A 23,717-nucleotide genomic window follows, 5' to 3' on the forward strand; every position below is an offset into this window, starting at 1 on the left:
GTCCATTTTATAAGGCTAAGGAGCTATTTCTCTCATTTCCATATGATTTTAAGGTAAATCTCCTTGATTGAATATGATATTCTCTTTAATTTGTCATGCTATCGGAGCCAGTGTGACACAAAGGTCACGGGTTCGAATCTCATCCGCCCCTCCTTCAAAGTGGAATTAATTCGCACCAGGTATAAGTGGTCCTGTGTTGCATCCACATTTCAAGCCCAAAGGGCCTTTTATGTGAGAGGGAGTGATAGTTTATAAAACAGATTTTTGGGCCTCAACCATCAGCTTAAGTTTTTGGTTGAGTTGGTCCTTTAATAGAATAAAGTGGACAATTGTGACGGGTGTAGCCTAGACACGTTTATCAGTTATGCTTGATTTAAACAAATAATATGACCTTTGTTTAGTTTGGGCAGTGGCCTATTGCGCGGGTCTGTGATGCAAAGGAGAGAAAGATGACGGGTTTAATTGGGCTGCGATGGAAAAGGAGAGGTAGTGGGTTTGGGTTGCGAGCTGCTCCGTTGGTGCGGTTTGGTTGTGTGCGATTGTTGTTGGTAAAGGTGGAACGATGAAGGTGAAGGTGGGCAACTCAAGAGCAGTTGGTGATTGTGTGCGATTGTTTTGGTTTTTGTGTGCGAGCTGATTGCTGAAAGTGGAGGCTGCGAGCTACTGACTGTGTGCGATTGTTGTTGGTGATCGGTGGAACAGTGGCTGGTGGGTTGCAAAGTTGCTGCCGAATTTTGGAGGGGAAGGATTTTTTTAATTAATTTTTTTTATATAAATTAAATTTTTTAAAAAAGAAATATGTTAAAATTGAAATAAAAAAATATACCCAATCATAATGAGACATGTGTCCGTTCTTAACCTGTTAAACAAGTTACCGATTAATTATCCTATTTTTGAATGATCACGTGCAAAAGTCATTTTATTTGAGGATTATCAAAAAAGTGATTTTATTTATGGCGTATCGGACAAAGTCAAAAGGTCATAATATTCATGTTAATTTTTCCAAAAATAAAACCTTCTACTCTGTAATAGTCAACAACTCTAGAAGATATACAAATAATATCATCAAATGTTGAAAAATTAAATCTTTGGATGGTCAACTAGAAAGTAGAAACCACAACTTTAAACTACAAAGACAGAATATCTTGTCGAAAAAAAAATCTACAAAGAGAGTATTCAATCTTGCTCAAATATCCTTAAAATGAACCCTATTAGGCTATTAAAGAGGAAAATCAAACCAATTCATAATTAGCCTATTGTACTTTATATGAAGGACATTAGAACAATTTTTTAAAAGGCATGGAAAAAGACCCTAATCGTACTTTAACCCTTATAATTTTTTTAGACCGATAATTGAGGATCAGACACTTTAAAGTGAGGGTGGGGAGGATAAGGAATCCCCACCCACAAAATGTCTAGTGGGAATTGAACCCCCTAAGGGCCTGTTCGGTTGTTCTCATACGTTTATTTTCAGTTCAGTTCAGCTCTTAATTTCCTTCTCTTAATTATAAAATATTCATTTCAGCTCAGTTCAGTTAATAGTTCAGCTCAGTTTAGCTCAGTTCAGTTTATGAGAACAGACCCTAACTCAAAATTGGAAAATACAATCCTTGCCATAGAACAAAGCACCAAACTTAGCTTGGTACATTAGAACAAAATTGGGAAATAGATTTTTCATCACCACATTCTAAAATAAATACTCCGTATATTATTATTATTATTATTATTATTATTATATATTAAAATTTCCATTTTTTTTCCTGATAAAAGAAACAATCAATGACCAAAATAATTGTAAAACAAACTTTCCAAGTGTCCAATTCAAACCCACAGCTTATTGTGTACCATGCAAGATAGTCAGGCCCACCAATAACTTTGATTTATTGAGTCTTTCTCAGCATCTGCACGTATACTTTAGAGTACGTATAATTAATCATTCATTTGAAATTAATTATTTATTTTATCATGATTTTCATGCATATTTATGCCTAGATGATACGAGGTACATGAATTATATAGTACACATTTTTTTTATGCTTTAGAGAATAATTTGTATGAAAAGCTTAGCAAATTAAATAATAAGAAAGAATGCATAATTAAGTGGTCAAATTAAATCTTCTTGCAGAATATAATCTTGCTTAGCTTGGTCATTTCCTTTTAAAAATTATGATGCATGCATGTCCTTATTGCGCAAGATATATAATTGAGACATACAAAGTACTCTATTATTTAATGTAATATTGAAATTGACTATGTTTTATCATATGCAAAATCAACAAATAAGAGCAATAGTGATATACTTCATATATATAATGCGTGAGCGCGTGACTTACTAATGAAATACTACCTCCATTTTTTTATTAGTTAATACGTTATGACTTTAGCATTATTCACGTACCTCCCTTTGATCATGCATGTTTTGTGATTTACATATGAAGAAAAATATAATCAATTGGGATTTTGTTAAATTCGTCACAATGTATATTTTCAAAATATTAATGTTTGAATTTATGCATTGACAAACGTGACTAAAGAAACGTGTCAACTAAAAAAAAACGGAGAAAGTATAAGACATGGAGATATTAATTATCGATTTTCTTCCAAAGAAAACTAACTAAAGATTTTAAATTGAAATAGAGAGTTATGTATGCATATATAATTCAATAAAACAAAAGGAATATACCCATGGAAATACAAAATTGGCTGATATGATGATTAGGTTGAGTAATTGGGTCACTCGAAAAGACAATCTGATTGAAAACATATTCTAACATTTTTTTTCCTTCTATAGTGAGTGGTGTACCTTAAAATGATTAGAATTTCTTGAGAATGTTTACATTCATATAACAATTCCATGAAAAAAAAAAAAAACAATTCCATGAAATAGATAGATAGATGATACGGTGCGATTTTCCTACTTGGCAAATTGAAACAAGTTTATGGTAATGAATTTTTTCAATAGTTAGTACTAGTGGGTGTTGGATTTGTTGAATCTTGACATTTTAAAGTGAAAATAAACTTCAAAATTTCTAATTCGTATTATATTTCTGACTTTTATATACGAACTTAGGTAAGTTGCATGTAGTGATATACTTGATTTTTCGCATGGAATAGCAAGTGCATAGCAACTTGCTTTTTCGTTGAATTTAGAGTGCTGTCATTTTGTCATAAATCTATATTTATTCAAATTTTATGTCAATTTATTTTATGCATTTTGTGATGACATTAGTCATTACTCATTAAGCTTAGTTCAAGCTAGTATTCTTATTTATTTTGTTAAAGGACCAACTCAATCAAAAGTTTAAATTGATTTCACATAGTAGTGTAGTGTCTTCTCTCCGATGATGGTTTGATCCCTTAGCTTCTTCTTCTTCTTCTCTAGATCTGCAACTTAGCCCAAGTCTGTGTGCGGCTCTTCTCCTTCTCATCCGACCTAGCAGTGCTTATCTCTACTCTATGTAGGTCGTATCTGTTGCTTCCCAACGTCATCACCGGCACATGTCTACTACTTCCCTTTTGATCAGGGTTACCATACTATCCTTACCGCTCGATGCGTGATTCAAATCCAGTCTGAGCATCCGATTTTCTCCCGCTCCGACTGCGGGGGTGTGATAGAGAATATCCATAGAATATTCTCATCTTAGGTTTAGAATATATTTTGTATAAGATTATCTTTGATATCTGTACATATCTTATGTTACCTAATATGATTAGGTTTCTCATTGTAACCCTATAAATATTGATCAATGGAAATCACTCTAATCGAGGAGTTTATTTAGATTGCTTATAAAAATTAATAAATATAATGTTATGCTTTTTCCGTTCTTTTATTTGTAGCTGTTATGTTTCCATTAACACATTTGTCAATTTAATAATTCTACTAGTATATCAATACGCAAGTTCTTATATGTGGCTGGTCACATGATGTGCCCAACCATTGTAGGGGCTACTTCGTTAGTGTAATTGGGGCTATTTAGTTTGCGTTAAAGGGGTTACTGAGTTAGTGTTATAGGGTTAGGAGCTTAGGACGTGTTCTCTTCAGCTTAATTTCAGTTCAGTTTAGCTCAATTCGGTTTCTAATTTTCTTATCTTATAAACAGTCCAGTTTAGTTTAGTAAATCAGAGCAGACCCTTATTATTCAGTCATCAGTGTTATAGGGATTACATAGTCAGCATATAGGGGTTACTTTGTTCTTTTATAATTGGTCACGCAGTATGGCCGAGCACACACAAGTCGGACTGCTTCAATAAGAAATTTTTTAGAAAAGTTGACAAAATTTATACAGAGATAAATCTAACAAGATTTCATGTGATTATGCTTTTATTAAACTAGAAAGCACATATTAATAACCGTGTCAATTAAATTTAATGAATTGATATTGTTAAAAAAAAGCTTGTCAATTAAAAACAAATAAAGGTAAGCAGACCTTAGCTTTAAAAAATTTAGTAATGTTTTTTTTTTTTTATTAAAAAAAAAAGCTCAACTATTAATCTTTAATTTAAATAAAACACCAACTGAAAGATTTTATGAACAAAATTGTCCTATTTATTCCAACAAGTATAGTTCATTACTTCATTTCATGAACTACATGTGATTATCGACTTAAGGAATAAAATGAAAAAAAATAAGGCCTACTTGAAGGAATAAAGATCATCTTAAGGGACAATGTATATGTGTTCTAATTTCTAAGGTAGGAATAACAATTTTTTATTATTATTATTGTGAAATGATTTTAGCACCCCAAAGGTTGTTTATTGATTTTGACACACCCATTGTCGTGTGAGCATAGAGATTTGCTAAAACCAATTTTAGTGTGTCATCAAAATAAGTTTCCTATCAAAATTAGAGAAAGAATATATGTACCAAGGGACTGTTCTAATTTGCTGGATCGAGCTGAACTGAACTGATTGGAGCTGAACTAAACTGAACAACTGAACCGAACTGAATATTTTATGAGAGAAGGAAATTAAGAACTTAAACTGAACTGAACTGAATATTTTATGAGAGAAAAAAAATTAAGAACTAAATTAAATTAAACTTAAGCTGAAAAGAACAGGCCTTGAATATATTCATATATGTTTTGAAGATCCCCAGTTTTGAATTTAAATATAAGTTTTTTTACACTTCATATAAGTTTTTGAAATTTTCATAAAGTGCATGCATGCTATTAAATTAGACAATCCTTGTACATCAATTTTTGCTAGCTGGTAGGTGAACTAACAGTAAAATCGTAAAATAGACTAATCAAATTTTCTTTTTTTGCAAAGTATTAATTAAGTTTATAAAATAAGGTTTGCATGCTAATTAAAGTATTAAGTTTATTAGATGAGGTGAAGAATAAGCATTAAACATAAAGTTAGTATCACACTCCTTTTTCCTTTCAAAATAAAAGATATACTTCTTATAAAATATACATAATTTACTTGAAAATGTTTCTAAATTTTCATTTTAATTTCTTCTGGTTACAAATCTTTAGAAAATACTTCTTAAATCATGATATTGTTGAAAGGTGTATAAAAAGAGTGAGTATTCTCCTTAAATCTAGTTCTATATATTCTTTGATACTCGCTCCGTATATTAAGTAGTACAAGTATATGATTAGGAAAAAAAAAAAAATCTAGTTCACAATTCTATATTTATAGTGGAGTATTGTTAATTAAAAAGCAACGATAAAAAAAATAAAATAAAAAAGGGTATTCTCTAGTCTAACATACACATACACAAATGTTTTTGATTCCTCCACACACACTTTGTATCATATTATATGAAAAATAAAATATTCTACACCTCATAAAATCCTCAATGATAAAATTGTTAATGTATCCCTTTTTGATTAAAATAAATATACATTAGCCTTTTCTTTATTATATCAAAAAATTTATCAATAAAACTATGTGTCGTGATAAACGTTAATACAAGATCCGATCATTCGTGTGTATTATTATAAATTAAATATAAAATATTATCTTTTGAAATTTAAAATTTTATTAAAATATATAATGAATGAGAAGAAATTCACCATTTATTTTAAAATTAATATATTTAAATAATAAATTTTATCACATAAATACAAAAAATATTTATTTTAAAAAAATACAAATAAACCGTGTATTGCGTGGACGTCATTTAATTTACTCGTATCATATAATAAATTTACGTGTCGTGATAAACGTTAATAGAAGATACGGTCATTAGTGTGTACTATTAGACATGCTCCCATAATCCCATGAACAATCCAATCCATCTTTACATTCTTTAGTGAAAGTGTGAGGAATGAGCAAAGAAGAATGAACAAGTTTGAATGGGAAGATATTTGATGTTTGAATTAACGAGTTAAGTATAGTCGATTCAGCCAATAACGAAAAGAATCCTACTTTTGCATAGTTGTCTCCAATTCTCAAATAACTCTGCGTATTACAATTATTTTATTTTATTTTATTTTTTAAAAAAATAATAAATTATTTAACTCGCTTTTAATTTATTTTTCTTTAAATTGACGTAAAGCAAAAGTCCCTATTTTAGCGGGGTCCTCCAAATTTGTTGGTATTTATATGAGCAACTATCTTTCTTTGCACTTGTACATTTCTCATCACACATTCTCATTTACTAACGTATCAACCTTTGGCCCCCCTCAGATATTACACCATTCATCATCCCGCGTCCTTGGTGTAGACTTTAATATCCCGTATTTTCATTCTCGAGTTTATTATTTCAAAACGGAGTTTATTCGACGAAGAAATTTCAAAACAACAACAATGAAGGTGGGAGAAAGTGGTTTTATTTCTAAGGAAGAAACACATTTCACTGTTTGTAAAACATCTCTATTCTTTACGGGTGATGGTTTTACGGTCTATGATAACCACGGTGATCTCGTCTTTCGAGTCGACTCGTATGGTCCCGATTGGCGTGATCAAGATGAAATCGTTCTTATGGATGCCTCCGGTCATTGCCTTCTCACCGTTCGTCGTAAGGTTTGTTTTTTATATTTACTCATTCTTCGTATATTTAATCATATCATCATATCGTAACTTTACTTATACAATATTTTATTTACTACGTAGTACCAAATTTGTTTTAAACAACAAATTTTTATACCATATCTAATAACTCAAAATAAAGTTCGGGGGTTGGTTACCTACCCGCCTTCAACAAAGATCCACCCCTGAATGTATTAAGACTATTTAACCATTATTTTTTTAAAAAAAATTTATGATGAATATTGAGTTGAGTTAGTGGGTTAAGTACTTGTGATTATCTTTATTTTGACGGTTTTTATTTTGACTTTATAAAAATTAAAGAAAAGGGTAGTTCCAAATTGTGGTTTGGGTTAATGGGTATCAATTAGATTCTTGATTCTTTGAATAATTTAGTTGTGACTCGTTCAATTAGATCAGAGTCAACTCGTGAGTTAGAATAGTACAAAGTACAAATTAAGATCTAGATGTTTCAAGAATTTGTACCTCTACTTTTATTGTGGTACCAGTTTTAAATAATGATGTATTAGAATTTAGAAATATGCCTGGTTTTAATAATTTTGATATAATTTATCTTCAGCCTATCCACACAAATAATGAATATTCCAAATCCTATTTTTTTCCAGCCTCAATTTTAGTATAGTCAAGTTATGATCATTTTTGGTTCGTCTTTTAGTATGATGTTCTATTTGGATCTTAGGAAAAATTTGAAATTAGGAACATTATTCATTATCAATTTGTCGATTTATATTTCCGGTTTTGATATATGCGGTTCAGAAGTTATTACTTTGAATATACTCCGTACCTAAATTTATAAATCACGGGTTATATCATTATATGATGTTAGTCCGTAATAGTTATGGAGTACTACTAGTAGTGTTTGATGTTTCATCAAAATTTAGTGTATATCAATCTTTCACTCTCAAGTACATACTAATACTAGTATTATTGGACAAAATAAAGCAATTATTGAAACTTTCATAAGTGTTAAAAGCATAAAAAGTTTCAAACTCAATATAACACTTTTAGAAAGCAAGTGCGCATGATTAAGAAAAACTATGCATTTATGTAGTACAAAACTAGGGATTTATTCCATAATAGGAATAATTTAATAATGAGCATTTTGATTTAAGTTCGATTGTAGTATCAATCCCCATCCTAGGCCATTGTCTACTCTTTTAACTCGCATTTTTACATACCAAACACGTCCTCAAAGACCAGTATAGTTAGGTTACTTTGTACGGAGTATAATTTATGCTTGAAAATAGTATACTACCTCCGATTTTTTTTAGGTGTAATTTTGAAATACTATTTTAGAGATATAAAATATTTCAAAAATGCCAAAAAAAAAAAAAAAAAAACAACGGAGGTAGTATTATACTAGTAAGTTATGAGTACATTTTGAAAAGTTTCACGAATCACTAAGCTATGAAAATGAATTACAAGTTGAATTGGACTAATTACTACTACTTGCATTGACCAAATGAATTACAAGTTGTGAGGCATTGACCAATTCAATTTTCGTACGATACAAGTATTTTTTATGTAATGATGTCGGTCGATTTGATTACTTTGAGTACTTATGTAGTAGCTTAGCATGTTGATTTATTCTTTAATGTGTAGTTAATTAATTTCGGTGAAACCTTAATTAAAGCCTTATTAATTAATCACAGAGACCAAGCTTGCACAATAGATGGGAAGGTTACACCGGAGAAAGAACCGAAGGATCAAAGCCAATATTTAGTGTGAAAAGATCATCGATAATCGGACGGTCAGGAGTGACCGTAGAAGGGTACCAAAATCCAGGGGAAGAGTATTTAATAGACGGTTCATTTATACAAAGAAGTTGTACCATATATGATGCTACAACTAGGGAAGTTATGGCCGAAATACGAAGAAAAGTGGACACTTCATCTAACGTGGTGTTGGGTAAAGACGTCTTTTCGTTACTTGTAAAGCCCGGTTTTGATGCCGCCTTTGCTATGGGCCTTGTGTTGGTGTTGGACCAGATTAATTCCGAAGGGCTAGTCGATGCCATTTCTAGTTCCGAATCGGATGGTTCCAATGGTAGCGGTAATGACTCCGTGTAATAATATGTCTCTAGTTATTGGATCGTCTAGTTTGTTTAAAATGTGAGAAACGGACATTTAATCGTAAATCTCCGGTTACTAGACCATCTAATAACGTGAGAAGCTCATTTGTCATCGACTCTGGCCCGAACGGGCCCATGTTTTTTTTTTTTCAATTTCTTCTTCTCTTTTAGTTTTTTTTTTTTTTTTTTTTTTTTCAAATTTTGGGCTATGGTAGTTTTTTTTTTCCTTAATGTGGGCCTTATGACAACGTGTAATCTGGTTATCGATTAGGTGGTCCATTTGTTGCTGTCTTTGTGTTTGAGATATTTTTGATGTAAATTATAAATTCGCAAATTACTCAAAAAAAAAAAAAAAAAAAAAAAAAAAGAAAGAAAGAAAAATAATGCTAAACTACCTTTTTAAAGATTTATCCCTCCAAAAAAAAAAAAAAAAAAAGTTGATCTGTCTATTTCAAGGTTGGTTGGATTTTTGTTGATCTTTCCTGTTTTTGATTTGATGATTTTGATCATCGTCGGTATTGTTGATGTAATCTCAAGCGGTTTAAGAATGTTCACAATTCCTATTCCTTTGGTGACTCGGAGTATTTTATTTAAGGCCAATTTAAATATTGTGATCGAATTTTAGTTACTACCTCCATTTCTTATTTTGTGCAACAAATTTTAAAATCAGAAATCACACATCTTGTGCAACAAAGTAAAAATTTATACTTCCTCAACAAAAAAAAGTAAAGATTTAATTTTTATGGTATTTTTTGTGCAATTACTTTTCTGCCCTCACTTAAAATTTACTAAGTATAGTTAAGACAATTAAACAAAATTCATCAAATTAACAACACAATCTATTACACATAATCAAAATGGTATAAAACTTATTACCTTTTTATTACATTGTTATTACTACCTTTGTTTCATATTATTTGAAACAATTTCACATAAGATGTGAGTAGAAAATATCTAATTGTTCTAAATAGTATGTAACAGAGGTAGTATAATTAATGTTGTCAACCGTGACATAAATTAGTAAATTACCATATTTTGGTTTTACCAATTGGTTGTTGGTGTAGTGGTGATTGGGACTACACTTGGTAGGGAGGACTCGTGTTCGATCCCCCGCAACAACAATAGCTGGAGGGGACTGGAACCTAACCACCCAGAACTGATCCCCGAATCCGGATTAGCCCAAAGGGGTGAAACGGGTGGAACACCAAAAAAAAAAACCATTTTTGGTTTTGTCATAAGCTTAAAGAGAGGAAGCGTAAACATTGTAAGTTAACAAAAATATTGCAAATAGTGAAATCTCATAATCCGTGGTTTATACACACGGGTGTACAGTGCTCATCATACACCCGGATAAATAAAAAAAGGCGGAAAGAACATCCTGTGTTTCATAAAGAACATACATGTATTTAATAAAGAACATGTTTGTATTTGACAAAAACATGCATTACCAAAGAACATAAAGATATAATTAAAAGAACGAGATAAAAACTTAATTAAATTTTCTGAAAAATTACACATTATTAACGGAAAAAATTTAGAGGTGATAAAAAATCTAATAGGGCCGGGCCATATCATAATTTATCGTGCCCAAACCCGTAGAAAAGTAGCGGGTTTTCGGGCTTTTTTCTAACCCGATTTGAGTTTTAACTAAAAATGCATTTTTAGGTTTGCCCAAACCCACCCTATTTCGGGCCGGATCGGGTCGGGATGCGAGTCATGCCAATGTTGATCACCTCTTAAAAAATCCTTACCAAAGATATCATTTTTCCAAAAAATAGTTTTCTATCTCTCCAAAAAAAATTCAACTTCCCTTAATAATTTAGTTTTTTTTTACCCTAATATTATTTTCAATTAAAAATAATTTAAGATTCAATATCAAATTTCAAAATACCATATGTTAAAAGAACATAATTTATATTGTAAAGTACATATAGTTAATACCTAAATAACACACTAATCAAACTCAAAGAATGTACGATAATAAAAGTAATTTAAATATGACATATGATAATAAAAATAGAATTTGGGCGTCACTACGACCTTAAAGAACATACACGCCAAATTCAAAGAACATACTTTGTATTATTAAACCCCAAAAAACATATATGTTTATCAACATATGTTAAATAACATAAGTTATAATGTAAAGAACATATAATTTTACTCAAAGTACACACTGATCACACTCAAAGAACATATTAAAAGTATGTTCTTTGCCAAACATTGGTATGTTCTTTATCAAACACTATATGTTCTTTCCGCCTTTTTTTGTTTACCCGGGTGCACTATGAGCATGGTGCACCCGGGTGTATCATCTAATTTTCAAAATCTCAAACCACCCCCCCCTCAAATCTCATAAATATTTGAGTAAAGATAGTCTTCTCTTCACACTTGCACTTTAATTTAAAGAGAGTTTTATTAGGGAAAACTATTAAAAGGCCAAATAAATAAAAATATGGATGACGCAATTTTAGTGCTTACAAGTTACGACTGAATTATACTAGCTAGCTAACATCCACCCATAAGATAATTATTGATTAATTAGGCATTTTGATCAAATGGATGAAGGTATGGTAAATGTTAATAATCATTTAAGTACTTTTCAAAAATAAATAATAGATATGTACGTATCGATTTCCAAATCTGAATAGAAAAAGCAGTCATTTTTTTTTAATCATCTTTAGGTTTGTGCATGTTAATTAACTAAGTATTAAGTCGTGTACATGGAAAAGTATTTAGTTTGATACTAATTGATTATTGATTAACCTTTTTATTCAATAATGACTTTGTGGTAGGCCTCAAAGTTTTGGACATGCAAGTGAAATTAGGGCATGCATCATGCATGCTCAAAGCAATAAAAAAAATTACTCAAGCTTTATTTTTGTTATTAGTTAATCAAAAAGTGCTACTCCGTATAATTATAACACTAATAACAGTGCTTGATTTTTTTAGGGTGATTAAAGTGAAATTAATTAATTTATACAAAGTACTAAATAAAGTAATCTATCTATTCCGTATAAGTTTTATTAACATGTACATAAAAGATAAGCCAGAGCCGGGGGTCAAGCCGGCCCCTAGGGCCCTATATGAGGTTCAAAGCATGGAGGTCCTCTCTTTACTGAAAATTATTATTATCCACTTCATTCTCCATATGTGGGCTTTACATTTACAATGACATGAAAGTTTAGTGCATCTCACTAATATGACAATTGACAAAGATGTCACCTTTTAGTTTGCAGCTTCATGCTCTCGAGCTTCTTTTATGTTCAATTGTTCTAACGCAGTCCACATCCTATCTATATGTAGCCAATTATGTTAACAACTGGCATCTTCTGGCAACAACGTAACAACAACAAAAAGATAGACACCATTAGAGGATATAATAATTTAGCTAAAATTTTTAACACCAGCAGACAATAACAATATTTTGAATGGTACTGTATAAATTTTAAAAATGAATCTCTACACTAATCCTACGTGAATGGTAATATGATATATAAAAATCCAAATAGATAGACGAAATTAGTTTGGATTTAAACATTTTTCATATGTATAAATCGTCAATATCAACCGTTAGGATTGGTTAGCAATGTTTGACATAAATCTCCATGTCCAAGTCCACAACTCCACAAGAAGCTAGAAATCTTTGTTCTCTTAAAGTTTTACTCCGTAGTCCATACACAACAAGAGGTTACAACTTTATAGATTGTTCTTTTAGGATTATTAACTTTAGTTTACTTTTATTATAGCTTGTTTATTTGTATTGGTGTTGTTAGTCAATATCTACAAAGATATACTTGGTGCTTTTGTAGATCATCGGATCACATTGATAAAGTAATTAACTATATTAACCCAAACTTTATCATATACGGTTAACTAGTATGACTACTAATGGTCATTTGCGGCGTGTATGTTAATGCTTTTGTAGTAATAGTTTAGTACGAGTACTACAAAGAAATTTTGTTTTTAATAATTAAGCAAAAAAAAAAATACACTTGTTAGACAATTTGGGTTAAGCAATCTTTCCACTTCAAACCTACTTTCGGCTAAGGAGGACTTGTGCATCTGGTCCCGGCGAAAATTCAAACCCTTGATCCATTTTGTACATTATCTTTGCGCTTATACTTCGTTATTTCGAGGACAAAGATCCTACTAAATTAACGTTTTTCATATGTTAGTCGGTCTAGCTATATTAAGTCAGTTCAATACTTGAGAGTAGCTTAGCGAGAGGAGTGTATACATTATGTACTTCCTCGCTCATAAGTAAAAGATTATGATAATTGAACTGAACACAGTCATAAGGTGAGTTCCCCACCATCTATCTATATTAGCTATTGTGACATGCAAAAGTAACGATAGAATTGTTACTTATACCAAAAATATAATATATATGCTAATTAGAATACTAACAAAGCAAGTGACTAACATATGTAATATTTTAACAAAGTCAATATAGGTGATTTAAAAAAAAATTACTAATGAAAATGAATAATTCAATTTAACTACGTCAAAGACTTAGCTTCAAAACAAGAGATATTCTGATCTGTATCTACTATCTAAGGACGTGTTGGGCAAAATATAGTTGTGAAGGCACTGTGTAGGTTAATTTACGATCTAAAAACTTGGACTTTTCAAATTCAATCACCACTTATCCCTTCATTCATATTCTTTCACGTTTAATTTTCACCATTTATATGCATGTCTAATGTCTTGATCAATATTTAGGGTACCACCACCACTCATCGTACAGTCTTCCTCAATAACAACAACATCAAACATATCAACATCATATCATTAAAATTATTAAATCAAAGTGTGAGTCGTCTTCCCACCTCCTCTTTCTTTATGCATGTGTTTCGGTCCCATGCATGAACTACCTGGGCCTGATGGCCTAGGGCTAAATTTGAATATTTAAACATATCTTAATTACATTTTTAATTATACATAAATGAACTTTATTTTAATAAACTAGATGATTCTGAACCTTTATTTGACGTGATGGATTTTGATTTTTTTTTAAACTATAATTTTAATTTAGCAAAATAATTTAATTTCAATATATATCAAGTGAAGAGAACACGTCTTATTAGAATGGTTATGTTAGCACTTGTACATATCAGAGTGTCGGTATGTTGATGGATCGGATTGGATTATGGAAATAATCTTGTTATTATGTAAAAAATCATGATAACATTTCGAGAATTATTGTCATTATGTACATTCGAATTTTTTTTAAAAGTTTATCATTTAGCTTCATGTCCTTGATTTTTTTTTTTTTTTTTTTTTTTTTTGACGCGTCCTTGAGTTTGTTATTGGAGATCACCATAAATATCCTTGCATAGTTAGTTGCATGTCTCTTCTTAGAATATATCAGCTAATCAGCAATAATTACACTGTAATCATCATGTATATAACTAATACTCCGTATAAGCCAAATCATGCTAATGAGATCATAATTAAGAGAATATACGATCTTTCAGTTGTGAGCATATTTGACAAAAATATGATCAGATAATTTTAATAATTATAATTATAGAAAAGATTTGCTGCGCTTTAAACCAACCCAATATCCTATTATGTACGTGGCCATCTCTTGAACTATATTATTTAATGTTTCTAGAATGATTAAAAATTGCAAATAGCTCAATATATAATCTAAAAACTTGTTATTATACTTGGTATAACGTGGTATATAATCGTATATAATAGGCTATTATATGATCTTCCACTAGTCCAATATATGCATGTGCACAATAATAATGATCTATGATACTTTTGGAGTGCACATAATAATTTACCTTCCGTACTAAAAAAATATCAAATTCGATCTTCTTCAAAACAGATTAGTTTAATTAGTTCAAGGAATCACATGATTAAGAACAATGTTGATGTCAAATCTTCCCTCAAATTCCTTTCATTTTGTTACACACATATACTTAAGACAATTGGTCGATAATAAAGTGGTTCATTGGAATGTTAGGCCGGTGGAGAGTAAAAATCCATGAGTCTTTTTCTCAAAGTTCATCTTTCATTACATTCTCGATCTTCTTTTTTGTTAGCATACTTGGAATAGAAAAAGTTAATGATTCTTTAAGTCTAATCAATATTTAAAGCATTATGTAAGGTTGTTAATTAAGTGAACGAACCAACACAAATTATGAAATAGTAGTACATATGTTGCTTTATGTGGCCGACCAAACATGGCCATGAATCCCATGATTAGTCTTAACCAAATTTGAAGTTGATCGAGCATAATTGGTTGTTGGAGAATTGAAGAGACCTCTAGACTTTAATTTGTGAAGAGCTCATTTAGCAATCAAATGTTATAATTATTAGTTGTGGACTTTAGAGTCTAGAGTCTGTTTGTGAGGTGCAAATTCAAAACGTGTATGAAATATAAAATAAAGATGTATACGCATTACGAGATAATATCATATGTTTATTATGATAGAAGTCGGTGATAACATTCTACATTACGAATTGATCTTATATGGTGTTTAACATGCTTTATTACCAAACTTGTTTGAAGCAATAATGGATACGAGTATAACTTGTACTCCGTACAAAAGTTTGGTTTATATTACAAAGCTACTCACCATCCTTTTGTTGTCGATACCGAATTTATCTCACATATTACTGGGCCGATTCTAAAAAGTTTGATGACTTATATTTGGGAGTAAGGATTTGTAGAGGCCCAATAGGCCCAATAATAGAAAGAATGTTAGCAAAATAGGGCTGCCAACTAATAGGCCCGGTTCTCTTAATTTCGTTGGACTAGTTGGCATATTAGAAGACACAGTTAAACACTTCAACAAAAATTGACAATTTTGGGTAGTTTATTCATTGAGTTATTAGAAACAGAGAAGACAGAATGATGATTGAACTTTGTAATAAGAGAGTATCTTGATTAGAGTTGAGCATGAGCATGAACAGCCAGCCAGGTTCGAGCCGCCATTTCCTGATTTCCCTACTCATAATGTGGTCGTGCTCGATTTTGTGGTTATACATGTATGCCCGACCTAAATTTACTTTGATTTAATTTATGGCTAAATCGAAATTTTTTTAGGATATAGTCCGATTTAGCTCCAACACCTCTAATATACCTCCAGGAACGCATAGAGGTAGGTACACTTAAGGGTAGTTTTTTTTACACCTTGTACCCTTGTGTATATAAATTTTTTTAGTCTAGCTCGGCTCATGATGAATGTTACTTTGATCAATCCAATACGTTCTTTAGAAGTTGGGGAGGGGTATACACACAGAAATTTCTTTAATCAAAGTCAGCACTAGTCAGGCCGTTCAGAATTAAATTATGAAATTTGGTATATTTGTACAAAGAATTAATTTCATACACACTTTATAAAATTGCATTAGCTCTAAAGTTCTCCATGTACACATATATAACAGGCTACACAAATAATAATAAATAATAAAAAAAAATCCCCAAAAAATTAGGAGATTACATTCAAAAGTATTGATGCCGTGCATATTGTAATTAGAAACAAGTAGGAGCATCCAAACCACCCTTGTGCTCCAAGTGCCTGCATTTATAAGTTTTTCAAATATTAATTATATTCACAATAAAGTAATATATGTATGTACAAAGAAAACAATTTAATTTCATTTTACTAAAAAATTGAAATTTATTAATTAGATCCTAGTAAAAAAATCAAGTACTACATTATTTGTGGTACCAAATTTTATTTGAATTTATTAGTGTAATTTGTTGTTTTATACAGTAAGGTCGGATTTTGGTACAATTGTCAATTTTAAATTTCATACGTGGATCATTATATATTTATTTATTTGATATGTAGTATTATTTTTATATAATTTATATACGTAAACTATGTAAAAATTCAATAGTCAATACTAGCAACAATAACGAACAAGCTCTTATCAATTGTAATTACGCGAATAATGGATAAAAAAATAAAATAAAAAATAACGAATCGTACCTTTAATGAAGGAGCTGAATTAATCCCAGTAAAACCAATATGATAAGCAACGCTACCATCAGGCTTAAACAACCCAAAGTTTCTCTCAGAAGTAGGTCCAGGCTTCAAATTTTCATTAAACAAGGCAAAAATATATGCCTTAATAGGTGTATGAGGTTTGTAAGGAGTTCCTTTCTTCTTGTACAACAACTTCTTTAGATTATAATTGTACGTCCTAGCATTTTTCAACGTAGCTCCGACTTCATTCGGATCCCCCTTGGAAGCCCACCCGGTCTCGGACACGATCACCTCCATCTTGGTATACCCTACCTTCTCTAGTGCTGCATAAGCTGCATCGATTTGTGCCATGAACATGTTATCATAATGAAGTCTCGTCTTTGTGTCGAAAATCCCGGGGTTTTTCTTAAATAGGGCATAGTTAACATCAATATGTGTAGGATCACTAATGTAGGCTAAAAAAGGGTAGGCATTTATGTAAAAAGGGGAGCCAACTTGGGAGAAAAATTGTAAGAGTGGTCTCATGTAAGGCATAATTTCTTCCCTAAATGCCCCCGACGAGGGAGGGAAGGACGTGGCAAACACGGCCTCCGAGTGAGGGCTAGAGAGTTGTATTGAATTGGCTAGTTGAAGGCGTTCGAGGGCTAGGTACATGTTTTTTACCGCGGGTACTAAGGCTTCCCATAGGTCTTGCCCGCCCGTGCTGCCTAAAATTTCGTTACCTACCGCGATTCCAACGATTCTAGTCTTGGGAACAAATGGTTCTATGTTCTCTTTGATCCAATCTACGGCGCGTTCTCCATTTGCGGCTATGTCCTTCAAGAATTCGTTCCCTAGTCCTACTATTATTTCAATTCCACTATTTGCAAACGCGGTTAGGACACTATGATCAGCGTCGTAAATTCTTGTGTTCTTTATTTTCGCGGCTTTGAGGAGGGTTACTACACTTTCCGGTGGTGGTAGGTTATCGGCTATTCTTCCGTAGTTTACACCGTATGTTCCAGTGAATGCATTTGCCGTTAGAGCTGCAAGAAGTAAGAAAAAAAATGAGTTAGTATTTGAAAAATAATTAAGCTAGAACAAAAAACCTAGCAAAACATGCATATGCATGTAATTCATTGGTCCAATTCCAAAAACTAGTTTAGACTATTTTCATAAAGTGACATCTTAAAGAAAATCCAAGTTTATAGCTGTGATATGTATATTACCGCTCAAATAAATAATAACCTAAAATGTATACTCAATCAATTTATGTAATTGAATTGGCTACCCGTGTTATCTACTTTGATAAACGAAACTAATGATCCAAAAATGCAAATGAAGAATGCTATACATACCATGATGAGAAAAGAAAGCGAGGGAAAAGAGGAAGCAAGAAATGAACCCCATTTGATTGAAGGGCTTGTGATTAACACTATTGATAAACCATTCCATGTATAAATAGAAGAAGTGTTTATTTGTAACGTTTTAAAGGCATGTGGGAATAATCAAGGAAGTCTAAGTTATAATATTGAACATAGGAGCTAAGAAGAGGTTTCTTTGATGAAATGCAATTAAGAAGTTGGAACTTATGGATATTTTGTACAAAGATTCCATAAGTAAGAGAAAGAAATTAAGATTTTTTTTAGATCATTTGTTAAAGGAGACTTGGAATCTTGTATTAAGAGTAACAAAGGTATACCTTTTCAATGAGGCAAATTAAAGGTGAACTCATATTTGGGTTTAAGTTTATGTCCTCTTCATGAATATTCATTTTTCATGATTTCCAAATTAAACTTTCTAAGTTTGGAATTTTTATATTCTTATTCTTTCCTTGGGTATACTTTTAGAATTTATGTCAGGTCAAACTTGCTGAATTCCGCCTATGTTGTAGATCAGTAGATGTATGCAAAGAGTGAAATTTTTATATTGAAGCATTTGCAATGTTTATGTGGTGGCTTATAAAAGTTCAAGAAAAAAAAAATTGAATTCCCCCTCACAAAGATAAATATATAAAGTTAATAATACGGAGTAATATATTTATTGAAATTAACAAAACATTGACATGTTATCTTCATCTTAAAAAATAAATAATTAATAAATACAAATACATGCAGTTTTAATCGATTAAAATAACTTTTGAATAGTAAAAGCGAATAAATTCACATTATAATTGGTGAATAAAAGTACTCTATACTCCTTTTTCCAAACAAAAAAAGAAAGGAAAAACAAACCTTTAAACTCATCTTTTTCAAGAAAAGTTGCTACCCTTTATATATACTTAGCTTATTATTAGTTTCCATGTATTAAAACTGATTTTTTTTTTTAGTCCCTTGCTCACAAAGCCATTTAGAAGACAATATAAAGGTCCTTTATTAGAGTCATTTCTATTGATCAATATAAAACTCCTTGATATTTTCTATCAAAATTCTTTTTTTTTTTTTTCGTATAAGTGCATCAATTTCTTTGTTATTATAATTTTTGTTATAAATACTCCTAAGAGCAAGTTTAGCCCCAAGTCTTAAGACTTGAATGTGACATCATTTTTTATGGTCCCCATTGAAAATGATGTCATCAAATTCTTGTTAAGACTCACTAAGACTTACACAAATTTATCACTTTAGCCCTAAGACTTAAATATTTGACATATTAAATGTAGAAAAGTGTAAGAAAAAAAAAGGATAATAACAATAAAAGTGAGGTGGGAGTAGTGGATCCCAATCTCAAGTCTTAAGTTAAGTCTTGAAATTTCAAGACTCAATTTGAGACTTGCTTGAGATTTTTGAAGAAAAATGGGAAAAGTCTTAAGCATAAGTCTTAAGACTTAAAATGATGATGTCACCCCAAGTCTTAAAACTTGGGGCTAAACTTGCTCTTATATTCTTAAATGTTTGACTCATTTTTTTATTTTTGAAGTGGTCAGAAAATTCGAGTTCTCATTTTTACTTTTCATACGGAGATAAATATTATTAGATGGAAGCTATCAGGAGTATAATTTACTCCAAAATATTTATCTATTTTTCATATGGCTAATATTGTGTTCTAGTACCTCCTGGAGGGTGGAGCATGCAGTGAGTGAATCGAAGCACATTATTGAACAAATCTATGGTTAAATTTAGAGACATGATCTACTAATTAGGAAGATAAATCATCATGAATTAAATTTTATACTTCTATTCTGAGGAAATTACACGAAATTTGATTGTACGGCATCGATGAAAAATCCAAACTACGAGTATTATTTTAAAAGTATGCCATGCCTTACTATTGATAAAAATTATATATTGAAACTCATTTCAACCATGTGATTTCATTATCATTTACCATTTTGATGGTGAGTAATATTATTTATAGTCCCAATATGTGTGCAGCCTTAGATCTCTCGATAACATGGAAAAATATACTCCGTTAAAATATTAGTTCCTATACACTCCAGAGCATGATTTGAATAAGTTTTTGATAATTTGATTTGTTCATATCAACTGTGTAAAAATTAATATTTCTAATTATAGATACACTTCTATTTTACTCCTATGTTACTTGGACTCGAATATCCATGCCTGACAATCTGACATGGAAGAATGTCTAAATGTCCAACTTGGCTATTTTGAGAAGGAAAAAAAATTCATGATTTTGAACTAAAAATGAAGTGTCCAAGTGTCTTACCCATGTCTGAGTGTCGAAAGTCTAACACGGGTATAAAGGTGAAATGAAGAGTCCATGTAGCATAGGCTTATTCTTTATGATAATTAGGACTACGTTTAACATTTTTTTTTAATCTAAAATAGAGTTGATAAGCTTTCATATAAACTCTTCTGATCCCTAGGACAAGTTGCTCCGATAAGCTAGCTTACTTCTTGTGTTACTTCATGCTAGCTAAACACCTACACTCCATAACATAATCATTTCACAAATGCTTTTTAATTATTCTAATTTCCTATAATAAGTAATAACCCTTACTACTTGAGGAAATTTACCCTTTATTTGTTATTACAAAATAAAACTATCACCTTTTGGCTCTATTCTACTTCCCATAATAGAAAAAGGGTGGAACGTTATAAGAAAATCCTCAAGATTTTCCAGAATTTATTTTCCAAGTGTTTTCTTTTTCTTCTCCTTCTTTCTTACTTTTTTTAAAAATAAGCATATCACAATTATTTTACTAAAAAGAATATACTAATTCAACTAACTATTCTGTTTTTTGAAGTATGAAATTTCATGTTTTGTTCTCTTTGATTTTTACCATGTATTTTAGTCATACATTTAACTGTACAATTAGTGCAACCAATCAACAAGTTAATCAAATTAAGCCAGGTTTTCAAGCTACCCAAAAAGAATGGGATAATTTCAATGGAATGTTCTTAGTCTCAAAAAACTCCACATTTTCCTTTGGATTTTATACTAGTGTAGATGCACCATTTTTTGTCCTAGTAGTAATGCATGTATTTAGCTCCACAAATATATGGACCGCGAATAGAGGTGTTTTAGTTGATAATTCAGCTAAATTTGTACTTGACAAAAATGGAAATGCTTATTTACATAACACAACTTCTGTTGTTTGGTCTTCTAATACAACTGGCCTAGGAGTCCAAGCAATGGAGTTGATGGATAATGGAAATTTAGTCTTGCTTAGCAAAAATCAAACTGTTCTTTGGAAAAGTTTCGATTACCCTACTGATACACTTGTATTAGGCCAATCATTTTCCGAAAATATGAGACTTAAAAGTTTTCCTTATGAACTAAACCTGCATTATCATCTTATGTTTAAGTCTGGTGATCTGATTCTGTTTGCGGGTTATAGAACTCCACAAGTTTACTGGATCATGTCAAATGATACGCGAAAAGCTGTCTTAAAACCTGATGGGAAGGTCTCTTCTGCAACACTGATGGGAAACTCTTGGAATTTTTATGATCAGAGAGGTGGTTTAGTCTGGCAGTTCAACATCTCAGAGCAGTCTGATCCGAATGCATTATGGGCCGCGGTTTTAGGCTCAACTGGTACAATAGAGTTTTTCAATCTTCTGAAGGCAAAATCAGAAATTGCTGAGTCTTTTAAGATTCCTTCAGGTTCATGTACAACACCATCTTCTTGTTCGCCTTTTAAGTCCTGTTTTATGGAGAATTTATGTCAGTGTTCTGTAATGCTGTCATCTTTTAACGATTGCAAACCTCGAATTCCAGCCCTTTGTGATAATGCTACAGATAGTTCATCAGTTCGGCTTTTGGATGTAGGAACACGGTTTGATTATGTTGCTCTTGAGTTTACAAAACCACAGATGAAATCGAGTATTAGTGAATGCAAATCTGCTTGCCTTCAGAACTGTTCCTGTGTTACAATGTTTTATCAGAATGCTACTAGAAGTTGCTTCATGTTTGGCAATATAGGCAGTCTTCGACATCCTGGTATAGGGGATGCTGGATATTATCTGTCCCTTAAGGTCTCCAATCAAGTCGATTATATCCATAAGGAATTTATTCCTGCAAGAGGAAATGGTTTTGATGTCAGGTCTACAATCATAATAGTTATCATAGTTATCGGAACTATATTGATTGTCTCAGGTCTCCTAGGATGTGGTTACTGGTACTATCGCGAAAAGAGTAGATCATTTGTGTTAGAATCCTCAAGAGAAGCTCTAGAGGAGGACAACTTCTTCGAGAATATCACAGGAGTACCTGTTCGTTACAGTTATAATGATCTTGATGTTGCAACGAAAAACTTCAGTGTGAAGCTTGGTCAAGGGGGATTCGGGTCTGTTTACTTGGGGCTGTTAGATGAGGGGACTAAATTAGCTGTCAAAAAGCTCGAAGGTGTTGGGCAGGGGAAAAAGGAATTCAGGGCCGAGGTTAGCATCATTGGAAATGTACATCATGTCCATTTAGTAAAGCTTAAGGGCTTCTGTGCTGAGGGAAGTCATCATAGACTACTTGTATACGAGTACATGGAAAATGGATCATTAGACCGGTGGATCTTTAACAAGAACAATGATCGAGTTAAAAACAAGTTAGATTGGGAGAGTAGGTTCAACATTGCTCTAGGGACAGCCAAAGGTTTGGCCTATCTGCACGATATGTGTGATGTTAAGATTATACATTGCGACATTAAGCCTGAAAACGTTCTCCTTGATGAAAATTTTGTTGCAAAAGTTTCTGATTTTGGTTTAGCAAAGCTTATGAACAAAGAGCAAAGTCATATAGTTACTACATTAAGAGGTACAAGGGGTTACTTAGCGCCTGAATGGATTACAAACTGCAGCATTTCTGAAAAAAGCGATGTTTATAGTTATGGTATGGTCTTGCTAGAGATAATTGGTGGTAGGAAGAATTATGATCCAGACCATGAAGTTAAAGAGAAAGCACACTTACCATCATACGCTTTCAAAATGATGGAACAAGGGAGTATGAATCTGATTTTGGACCCGAGACTGAAGGTAGAAGATCAGCAAGATGGAAGAGTGAACACTGCAATAAAAGTCGCTCTGTGGTGCATACAGGATGATAAGTCCCTTAGACCGTCTATGACTCGAGTTGTGCAAATGCTTGAAGGACTTTGCCCTGTGCCTCAGCCTCCGATTCCTTCTCAATCAGCCTCGCGGATCTTTACAGGTTTGGTAAGGAGTTCGGGTGTTAAAAGTCAGATCATGTCATGGCGCCGTGCTAGTTACAGTTCCACAGGTCGTTCATCTGTTTCTGCAGTCCAACTTTCAGGGCCAAGGTAA

At 31.8% G+C, this 23,717-nt stretch overlaps 3 protein-coding genes across 4 annotated transcripts; 2 read left to right on the top strand and 1 right to left on the bottom strand.

The window, feature by feature from the left end:
* Window positions 1-6,569: 6,569 nt before the first annotated feature.
* Window positions 6,570-9,624, top strand: LOC110703242 (protein LURP-one-related 12-like). Its single transcript, XM_021881013.1, has 2 exons — window positions 6,570-6,972; window positions 8,649-9,624. The coding sequence occupies exons 1-2, from the start codon at window positions 6,757-6,759 to the stop codon at window positions 9,063-9,065; spliced, it is 633 nt and encodes a 210-aa protein (XP_021736705.1). The 5' UTR covers window positions 6,570-6,756; the 3' UTR covers window positions 9,066-9,624.
* A 6,671-nt stretch (window positions 9,625-16,295) lies between these two features.
* Window positions 16,296-18,605, bottom strand: LOC110703155 (glucan endo-1,3-beta-glucosidase 14-like). Of its 2 annotated transcripts, XM_021880900.1 has the most exons (3): window positions 18,360-18,605; window positions 17,026-18,047; window positions 16,296-16,608 (listed from the first exon to the last, which is right to left on the bottom strand). In XM_021880900.1, the coding sequence occupies exons 1-3, from the start codon at window positions 18,454-18,456 to the stop codon at window positions 16,519-16,521; spliced, it is 1,209 nt and encodes a 402-aa protein (XP_021736592.1). In that variant the 5' UTR covers window positions 18,457-18,605; the 3' UTR covers window positions 16,296-16,518. The 2 variants fall into 2 exon arrangements, with proteins under 2 accessions (XP_021736592.1, XP_021736591.1); XM_021880899.1 differs by lacking the exon at window positions 16,296-16,608 and having other exon boundaries at window positions 16,745-18,047.
* A 2,640-nt stretch (window positions 18,606-21,245) lies between these two features.
* Window positions 21,246-23,717, top strand: LOC110703084 (G-type lectin S-receptor-like serine/threonine-protein kinase SD2-5). Its single transcript, XM_021880841.1, has one exon. The coding sequence runs from the start codon at window positions 21,246-21,248 to the stop codon at window positions 23,715-23,717; it is 2,472 nt and encodes an 823-aa protein (XP_021736533.1).

Source organism: Chenopodium quinoa, unplaced genomic scaffold (assembly GCF_001683475.1).
Source record: "Chenopodium quinoa cultivar QQ74 unplaced genomic scaffold, ASM168347v1, whole genome shotgun sequence".
NCBI classification, from domain to species: domain Eukaryota; kingdom Viridiplantae; phylum Streptophyta; class Magnoliopsida; order Caryophyllales; family Amaranthaceae; genus Chenopodium; species Chenopodium quinoa.